Source organism: Cydia fagiglandana, chromosome 2 (genome assembly GCF_963556715.1).
Source record: "Cydia fagiglandana chromosome 2, ilCydFagi1.1, whole genome shotgun sequence".
In the NCBI taxonomy this organism is placed as follows: Eukaryota; Metazoa; Arthropoda; class Insecta; order Lepidoptera; family Tortricidae; genus Cydia; species Cydia fagiglandana.
In genome coordinates, this window is record NC_085933.1 from 3,828,493 (window position 1) to 3,838,714 (window position 10,222).

Genomic DNA, 10,222 nt, shown 5'->3' on the forward strand with positions numbered 1-10,222 from the left:
TTAGATGGATCTTTGAAGACTTTTCTGTAATTTATAAATGTGATGTTGTTTTTACTGTTTCATTTCTTCAGTTGAGATGTTTAATAAAATGTATACATTTTTTTGTATTTCTACTAAATACCAAAGCCTAATAACACCTAATTTAAGAGAGCCATAATTAGGCACCCATAAAAAGAAGGCAATGAGTTCAAGTCTTTTGGTTGTGTTAGTTATTCTACGTTTTAGGACAAAAATTAGGCAATATATAACACATCTGTCTGTTTGTCATTCTACAGGCTTAGTGGCCTGCCCCATCTGCGGCGACATGGCCAATGGTTACCACTACGGTATCTTCACGTGCGAGTCTTGCAAGTCCTTCTTCAAACGCAGCGTGATGCAGCAGAAGATCTACAAGTGCATTAGGGCTACCGATAAGTGTCGCATTAATGTCAATACGAGGACTAGATGTCCGTCTTGCAGGTGAGTGAATAGTCTCAGACACTTTTTTTTATCTAGGTTTAAAAACGTGTCCTTTTTGCTATCTATCTATCTATCCTTTTTGAATTGGAAATGCTAGTCCAATCCTCCCCATTATATGCAATATATGTCCAAGTGTTGAGAAATGCGTCGAGAGAGTCTAGTCAAGACACTCAAGATGACAATCGTTGATACATATTATAATGAATGACAATTAATAGTCACGTGACTTCGTAGCATCATCCCGATACATTTTTACTTTTCGTTTGGCGTTTGTCGGATTCTGAATGTACGAATTCCAGCTTGGCTCGTCTCGCGTCCTATTAGGTCTGACGTTTATCTAACATGGCTATTTGTAAGTTACGTACAAATTATGTACAATCAGCCATACATTTGCCCCTCCTCCGCAAAAATTGACAGTTTGGTACAGAAAATGACAGCCAAGGCATCTCCAGTTACTAAACGCTCTGAGCCAACGTGTTTTGTAATCATTCATCTGATAAATAAATGCGTTGTGTTTTTTTTGTAGGTTCGAGAAATGCAAGCGTATTGGCATGATGACGGAGCTGGTGAGAATGTCCGGGGAAAGGGGAGGAAGTCATTCATTCCCCTCCAAAATTGGTGGCGTCCGGGGGAAACTTCGGTTCCCGCATCTGGTTGAAAGAAAGTCAAAAGGAAGCAAAAGCGTTAAGTTGACTTAATCAATTTGAGCTAGGGTCCAACTGAAATCGGATTTTTTTCTGTCAACGAAACTGCTTGCTTAGTTTCGGCCGAACCGAACCTTCGGCCGAAACTTGCCGAAAATGAAACTTATACTTGGTCAATCAATACGTAACGTAAACACTTTTCATATTAACTATTTAGCTTTATCTAACTAAAATAAAGGTGCAGTCGTACTGGATCGTTTCACGCCATCTTGGAGGGTCAGTGTGATTGCACCGGTAGAAAAAATGTAATGGGTACCGTAATATGAATACAAAATACTTAGGGCATACTGAAAATTCCTGGACTGGCCACTTAGAAAAAATAAGTCTTCTCATATATCAGAATCCAGAAACTTTCAGTATGGCCCACATACATTTTTAGGTATGCAATGTAATTTTTATACGATGTTTAAAGTTATGGGTAGTAAAAGTTATTATTTTATAATTTAAATAGTGCCTTTTATATCGAGGGACTGGAAATAGTGGTCTGATGAATTAGTGTAAGAAAGTTAGTGAAAGAAAAAAGATGGTGTGACTTTTTACTGCCATTAGTGTTAATGTTTTTTATAAATCTATATTTAATCATATCTCTACTTAATTATTTAATTAGATGGATCTTTGAAGAGTTTTCTGTAATTTATTTTATAAATGTGATGTTGTTTTTATTGTTTCATTTCTTCAGTTGAGATGTTTAATAAAATGTATACAATTTTTTGAATTTCTACTAAATACCAAAGCCTAATAACACCTAATTTAAGAGAGCCTTAATTACGCACCCATAAAAGAAGGCAATGAGTTCAAGTCTTTTGCTTGTGTTAGTTATTTTCTACGTTTTCGGACAAAAATTAGGCAATATATAACACATCTGTCTGTTTGTCATTCTACAGGCTTAGTGGCCTGCCCCATCTGCGGCGACATGGCCAATGGTTACCACTACGGTATCTTCACGTGCGAGTCTTGCAAGTCCTTCTTCAAACGCAGCGTGATGCAGCAGAAGATCTACAAGTGCATTAGGGCTACCGATAAGTGTCGCATTAATGTCAATACGAGGACTAGATGTCCGTCTTGCAGGTGAGTGAATAGTCTCAGACACTTTTTTTTATCTAGGTTTAAAAACGTGTCCTTTTTGCTATCTATCTATCTATCCTTTTTGAATTGGAAATGCTAGTCCAATCCTCCCCATTATATGCAATATATGTCCAAGTGTTGAGAAATGCGTCGAGAGAGTCTAGTCAAGACACTCAAGATGACAATCGTTGATACATATTATAATGAATGACAATTAATAGTCACGTGACTTCGTAGCATCATCCCGATACATTTTTACTTTTCGTTTGGCGTTTGTCGGATTCTGAATGTACGAATTCCAGCTTGGCTCGTCTCGCGTCCTATTAGGTCTGACGTTTATCTAACATGGCTATTTGTAAGTTACGTACAAATTATGTACAATCAGCCATACATTTGCCCCTCCTCCGCAAAAATTGACAGTTTGGTACAGAAAATGACAGCCAAGGCATCTCCAGTTACTAAACGCTCTGAGCCAACGTGTTTTGTAATCATTCATCTGATAAATAAATGCGTTGTGTTTTTTTTGTAGGTTCGAGAAATGCAAGCGTATTGGCATGATGACGGAGCTGGTGAGAATGTCCGGGGAAAGGGGAGGAAGTCATTCATTCCCCTCCAAAATTGGTGGCGTCCGGGGGAAACTTCGGTTCCCGCATCTGGTTGAAAGAAAGTCAAAAGGAAGCAAAAGCGTTAAGTTGACTTAATCAATTTGAGCTAGGGTCCAACTGAAATCGGATTTTTTTCTGTCAACGAAACTGCTTGCTTAGTTTCGGCCGAACCGAACCTTCGGCCGAAACTTGCCGAAAATGAAACTTATACTTGGTCAATCAATACGTAACGTAAACACTTTTCATATTAACTATTTAGCTTTATCTAACTAAAATAAAGGTGCAGTCGTACTGGATCGTTTCACGCCATCTTGGAGGGTCAGTGTGATTGCACCGGTAGAAAAAATGTAATGGGTACCGTAATATGAATACAAAATACTTAGGGCATACTGAAAATTCCTGGACTGGCCACTTAGAAAAAATAAGTCTTCTCATATATCAGAATCCAGAAACTTTCAGTATGGCCCACATACATTTTTAGGTATGCAATGTAATTTTTATACGATGTTTAAAGTTATGGGTAGTAAAAGTTATTATTTTATAATTTAAATAGTGCCTTTTATATCGAGGGACTGGAAATAGTGGTCTGATGAATTAGTGTAAGAAAGTTAGTGAAAGAAAAAAGATGGTGTGACTTTTTACTGCCATTAGTGTTAATGTTTTTTATAAATCTATATTTAATCATATCTCTACTTAATTATTTAATTAGATGGATCTTTGAAGAGTTTTCTGTAATTTATTTTATAAATGTGATGTTGTTTTTATTGTTTCATTTCTTCAGTTGAGATGTTTAATAAAATGTATACAATTTTTTGAATTTCTACTAAATACCAAAGCCTAATAACACCTAATTTAAGAGAGCCTTAATTACGCACCCATAAAAGAAGGCAATGAGTTCAAGTCTTTTGCTTGTGTTAGTTATTTTCTACGTTTTCGGACAAAAATTAGGCAATATATAACACATCTGTCTGTCATTCTACAGGCTTAGTGGCCTGCCCCATCTGCGGCGACGTGGCCAATGGTTACCACTACGGCATCTTCACGTGCGAGTCTTGCAAGTCCTTCTTCAAACGCAGCGTGATGCAGCAGAAGATCTACAAGTGCATTAGGGCTACCGATAAGTGTCGCATTAATTTCAATACGAGGACTAGATGTCCGTCTTGCAGGTGAGTGAATAGTCTCAGACACTTTTTTTTATCTAGGTTTAAAAACGTGTCCTTTTTGCTATCTATCTATCTATCTTTTTTGGATTGGAAATGCTAGTCCAATCCTCCCCATTATATGCAATATCTGTCCAAGTGTTGAGAAATGCGTCGAGAGGGTCTAGTCAAGACACTCAAGATGACAATCGTTGATACATATTATAATGAATGACAATTACTTAATAGTCACGTGACTTCGTAGCATCATCCCGATACATTTTTACTTTTCGTTTGGCGTTTGTCGATGTACGATTTTCGTCTTGGCTAGGCAACCAACTCGTCTCGCCATCTCCTATTAGGCCGACCGCTCTGGCGTTTACGTTGTGGCACACACTCCGTGCCACTGTGCCGTTGTGGCACTGGCTAGCCACGAGTTTAGAGCACTTTACATAAATCTCTTTACATAAGTCTACTGTCCTCGCCGAAAAATACAATAGATTTTCTAAATTATATGAATTCAATGACTCGATACATATGTATAATCGGTGATGACATGATGTGTCAATCTAACTATACTCGTATTACAATCTCGAAGGAATAAATTGTTATTTGTTTTACAAGGGGGCAAAGTTGTTGTTTAACCGCTCGTGCTAATATTGATACTCGAGCAAGCGAAAGATTCCAAAATGGAACCACGAGCACGAGCACAAAATTTTTCACCACACCAACTCGAAGCAAATATTAAATGTAAAATATCAAACAAAATCAAACCAAATCAAATCCAAATGAATGTTATTAAATATTTATCATCCAAAATCAACATTTAAAAGTCAATTATACCAGTAAACATAAGAAAACAACTCAAAATTTGCATTTGATTATTTTGCCTCACATGTGAATAAAATGCAACTTTGCTATCAGTTTTTGAAGTGCAAAGTAAGCCATCCCAAGCTGGTGTGGTGAAAAAACTATTATCTATGATTGAACCCAACCTGCTGGTTGGGTGCTGCTGCACTCTGACATTTTTCTTACTGAGCGAAAATTGTGTTACGTGCTTGGAGCATTTAATAACCGGAGTCGCCTTTAAGAGCTTCGAAAACCTTGCACAATTGAGCAAGCTTTTGTATGAACTGGCGTTTATCTGACAGCCACGTTACGTACAAATAGCCATACATTTGACGTACCCCTCCCCCGCAAAAATTGGCAGACTGTTTGGTACAGAAAATGACAGCCAAGGCGTCTCCAATTACTAATTGCTCAGAGGTTACGTGTTTTGTAAATCATTCATCATATAAATAAATGCGTTTTGTTGTTTTTGTAGGTTCGAGAAATGCAAGCGTGTTGGCATGATGACGGAGCTGGTGAGGACGTCCGGGGAAAGGGGGGGAAGGCAAGGGGGGAAACTTCGGTTCCCGCATCTGGTTGAAAGAAAGTCAAAAGGAAGCAAAAGCGTTCAGTTGACTTAATCAATTTCAGCTAGTGTCCAACTGAAATCGGATTTTTTTCTGTCAACGAAACTGCTTGCTTAGTTTCGGCCGAACCAAACCTTCGGCCAAAACTTGACGAAAATGAAACTTAAACTTGGTCAATACGTAACGTAAACACTTTTTATATTAACTATTTAGCTTTATCTAACTAGGATAAAGGTGCAATCGTACTGGATCGTTCGACGTCATCTTGATACGGCGAGGGTCAGTGTGATTGCACCGGTAGAAAAAATGTAATGGGTACCGTAAAAGGAATATACACGGTGTAATATGAGTAAACCGAATAATTTTAACAGCGTATTCCTGATCATATTTAGAGACAAAAATGTCCTATAAACTTTTTTGATATTCGCCTAGTTTCAGAGATATTATTAAGTTTAAGAATAATAAGTTTTTATTGTTACATAGTGTAAAAGGTTTTTTTGATGGTGATGTTGCTGCTATGGGACGTAGTCTATAGTAGATTGTTAACCAAGGGTGGAAAGGCACCCATTTCTGTCGAGGTAGTTTGGCGCTCGAACGCAGTGAGAGCGCCAATAGCCCGAGACAGAAATGGTGCCTTTCACCCGAGTTAAACACTCTACTTTTCATATCGAATGCGAGGAAACCAAACAAGACAAGGCAATTTCGCAAAATCAGTAATGGAAGTACCTAATAGATCTACGGCCATGATTTATTTTCCTTAGGACTTACTTGCAATCGGAGACTTTACAGGTGTGATTAATAACCCCTAGCGAAAATCATTTAGATTGCAATATTTACGAAAACACACATTTTTTAACAAACTGCAGTAATTTTTAAATGATTTGTTCATTATAGTATGAAAATCAGCGGGATTGCCTCTTACTTTTTAATTTTATACTTTTTCGTTCTAAAAGCCGCAACAGACTACCGGACCGCACCGCGACCTTGGTGCGCCGCACCACGTAATAACATAATAAAAGTATTTTAAATATTAAATAACAATTTAATTAATAATTTTTTTCTTGTATTTTATTTTATTTTCATGAATATAGTGCTAAATATCTTTAAAAATCAATTTAATATCGTACAAACGTTTGACTGTGGCTGTATAAGATTCTGCCTTTGCCCATTTACGCAAGTGTAAGGTTTAAAAAAATATTTTTGGTGTATTCCTTTTAGTTCCCGCCTTATGAAATCGAGTAAATAGAATTCAACGAAATAAATCAAGAATAATTTGTTTTTAACAATTCACTTATATCATTTTTTATAAAAAAAGGATCAACGTGGGAATAATAAAATTAAACAATTACCAATTGTTCCAGGCGAGGAAATAAAGACACTATTTTTCCATTTTGTTTCCACCCAGTTGTTCGTGGGACGGGGACGCAGAGGAGTACACCACTTTTCTGCACTAGAGCATAAACGTATCACTTTCTGCGCACCTTTTAGAACAACAACGACCCACTTTCAGAGCATGAGATATGAAAAATATCCTTATTGATAGATGTCAAAAAGTGACAAGTAACACTTTGCAAAAAGTAGGTTCTACGAAAAAAAATAATTAAAAATCAATTTTAAGTGACAAGTTTACCAATAACATTTATTTTTATGTACAAATACATTCAAAAAACTGAAAAAACAAATCAAAGAAGTTTTTTTTTTGGCGAAATTGACCTAAACTCGTATTACATTTTTTACTTCTTTTGACCTCAGAAATGCGTGGTTAAAATTATTCGGTTTCCTCATGTCACACCGTGTATAATACATTTTTAGTGTTCCGTACAGAACTTTGTTCACGGAACACTTATGGGATCACTTCGGTCTTGTTAAAAGTATGCAATGTAATGTTTATACAATGTTTAATGTTATGGGTAGTTAAAGTTATTATTTTATAATTTAAATAGTGCCTTTATATCAAGGGACTGGAACTGGTGGTCTGATGAATTAGTGTAAGAAAGTTTGTGAAAGAAAAAAGATGGTCTGACTTTTTACTGCCATTAGTGTTAATGTTTTTTATACATCAATATAAATCAATATTTAATCATATCTACTCAATTGAACTTATTAAACAAATCAAATTTAACTGATGATATTGCGAATAATTTTACTGATAAATTAAAACTACATTAGGAATAATATTCATAGAGAATTAATTGAAAACTAATCACATCATGTTTAAGTAAGATTAGATAAAAATAAATACACGATAGACCCGAGCATAAATATGTTTTAATATGTGTTCAAACGCAAAAGTTTTAAAAGTTACATTGATCTGTAATTTTAAATTCTCTTTATGATCACGATCTTGACGTTTTTACTTGATAATTAGCACATAATAAAACTTATAATGACGTTGCAATAATATATATATATCTGTGAATATTTTTACAACTTCTTTATGTTCTTACAACCGCGAAATTTTTAACTATTTAGGAAATGTAACTATTTTTAAGTTTATCATTAAGTAAAAGTTAAATAAAATAATGATGTGTACCTATATCATTTACTCAATTTTCGTTTAATTTATGATCTACCGAGCAGACAAATTGTCTGATGATAAGCAATTACCGTCGGCCGTGGACGCCTGCTGCACCAGAGTTGCAAATGCGTTGCTAGTCTTTAAAATTGGAGTACGCTCTTTTCTTGAAGACTTGAAGGTCATAGTAGCAGACATCGTTTAGTTGCCAAAGTTGATAATCGCTAAATGCTTTCAGATCGTCAACAAAATGTTGCCTTAAAGAAGATACACACCTTCGAGAAAAAAAGCTATCAAAGAAGAAGTTGTGTGGAATGCTACCGTACCCTGCGCGCCACACTCAGCAGTCGACAAGCAGATAATAAAGTCAAGAAAGTTAACACATACTGTATGGAATGTGATAAAGGGTACTGCCTCTCGTGTTTCAACAAAACCCATATGTCATTTTTAATAGATGATAATATTAAATAAAACGAATTCAACATATAATCATCTTGTTTTCCATCACTATATATCCTCGATGAAAATTGTGATTCATACTAAAGTTGAACGCATAATTCTATACGTATCATTGATAGCTGGGCCATTTTTTACAAGTTGTACAGTGCACACTACACTTCTTTTTTAGATTTGGGATTTTTTATGATGTTTATACTCAGAATCAAGAACCCCTTTCCTCCTTATAGAGGAAATAACTGATTTGCAAGACCTAAGTGATCTCATAATTTAAGTGTACCGCGAACAAAGTTTTGTGCGGTACACTAAAAAAGTGTCCCAATATTTATAAAATACTATGTGTCTTCCATTCAGTTACCGTCATAAAAAAGTCTATGAAAGAATGAAAGAAAATAAAAATCTTGGGATAGTTTTACCGCCCGCCAGTGAAAACACGCAAATCAGAAATAAAAAGTTTAGTGTGCTCATGATTTTTCTCATGGAGCCAGTAATTTTGTAAAGTAACAATATTTCACAGTTGATATGGAATATGTCTTTAAACACATTGTTCTTGCAGATCATCAACTGCATTGTGACGTCGTTTTGAAGGAAAAACACCTTAGAGAAAAAGAGCGACAAAAGGAAAATTTGTGTGGGATGCTACCAAACGCTGCGCGCTACATTCAGCAGTAAAGAGGCACACAATAAAGTGAAGAAAATTAAGTCATATTGTGTGCAATGTGATAAAGGGTACTGCGTCACCTGTTTCTTCAAAGTTCATATATAATAATAGTATAAACTAGTTAGCGCAGAGCATAGCAATTGTTTAGATCGTAATGTCGGCTGTACACACTGTCGAGAGCCTCTCGCTGTGAATCTCAGACCACCCCGATCAGATACGGGCGAGACGAGAACAGAGCAGTATGTACACTACACACTCGTTCTCGGCCTTTCTCTGGGTTTCTTGACGAGCGTGTACAGCCGGCATTATGTAATTTGCACGCACAAAACCTTATTCCCGCGAGCAATCTAAGTTTATTTTAACCGTCTCTATTTTGTGTTTCCCTTTTTGTGACTAATATAAGTATAAGTAGTTACATGTGGACAATACCTTTTTATGACAAATCGACCCGGCTCTTCTTTGATGAAAACTTATAATTTGCTGTTCGGTGATATGGGCATGTAATAAGATGAGATAAAAACTATTGAAGACCGAACTGAAAGGAAGTGCCATGCTATCCCGAATCAGGTAAGAAGTAAAGTATAATCAAAGCAATCGTGGTGGACAACGTTCAAAAACAAAGATCTGGTTCCTTGGTGCCTTAAAACCAGTACGGCTGACTTCTTATAATGGGATGAGGCTTTGCATCATTTGATCGTTCATAGAGATTAAAGTGTGTTTTTAAACCGCCAGTTATTTAAAGTCAAACTTACCTTCTCAGGTCTTCGCGAAATCCTGGCCAACCGCAAGTACTTATGCGTTGTATGCAGCGAGGAGTTCTCCGGAGGCCTTTACAACAGCATCAGAGCCTGCAAGAGCTGTAAGGAGTTCTTTAAACGCTCGGTGCTGTACAGTCGACGGGTTAGTTACATTTGTACTGGGACTGGGAATGTTCCTTGTGCTATTAATAAGCAAAGTCGGTATTGGTGCAGGTTCTGTAGGTTTAACAAGTGTGTGGCTTTTGGGATGGATCCGTTAGTGCTGCTTAGGAAAGCTAGGCGGATTACTTATTGAAATATTGAGAATATACACCGTGGTTAAAGTGGTTATATGCGTGGTTAAAATCTGTCGGGTTTAATAGGCCCATGGTTAATAAATATTTCTTGTGGGCTGAGTCGTTGTGGGGTTTCTACAGTTGATTGATGTAGATTCTACAGTTTTGTA

The 10,222-nt window shown here is 36.4% G+C and overlaps 2 protein-coding genes across 2 annotated transcripts; both read left to right on the forward strand.

The window, feature by feature from the left end:
* The first annotated feature begins 266 nt into the window (after positions 1-266).
* LOC134679587 (nuclear hormone receptor FTZ-F1-like) lies at positions 267-1,298 on the forward strand. The gene is made up of 2 exons (XM_063538539.1): positions 267-459; positions 986-1,298. The coding sequence occupies exons 1-2, from the start codon at positions 305-307 to the stop codon at positions 1,155-1,157; spliced, it is 327 nt and encodes a 108-aa protein (XP_063394609.1). The 5' UTR covers positions 267-304; the 3' UTR covers positions 1,158-1,298.
* Positions 1,299-2,051: 753 nt separating this feature from the next.
* Positions 2,052-3,070, forward strand: LOC134679588 (nuclear hormone receptor FTZ-F1-like). The gene is made up of 2 exons (XM_063538540.1): positions 2,052-2,231; positions 2,758-3,070. The coding sequence occupies exons 1-2, from the start codon at positions 2,077-2,079 to the stop codon at positions 2,927-2,929; spliced, it is 327 nt and encodes a 108-aa protein (XP_063394610.1). The 5' UTR covers positions 2,052-2,076; the 3' UTR covers positions 2,930-3,070.
* Positions 3,071-10,222: the final 7,152 nt, after the last annotated feature.

Excerpts from the sequence above, each read along its gene's own strand:
- LOC134679588 (XM_063538540.1), top strand. The coding sequence starts at position 2,077 with ATGGCCAATGGTTACCACTACGGTATCTTCACGTGCGAGTCTTGCAAG. Across the intron at positions 2,232-2,757 it reads ACTAGATGTCCGTCTTGCAG|GTTCGAGAAATGCAAGCGTA; the intron begins GTGAGTGAATAG and ends TTTTTTTTGTAG.
- LOC134679587 (XM_063538539.1), top strand. The coding sequence starts at position 305 with ATGGCCAATGGTTACCACTACGGTATCTTCACGTGCGAGTCTTGCAAG. Across the intron at positions 460-985 it reads ACTAGATGTCCGTCTTGCAG|GTTCGAGAAATGCAAGCGTA; the intron begins GTGAGTGAATAG and ends TTTTTTTTGTAG.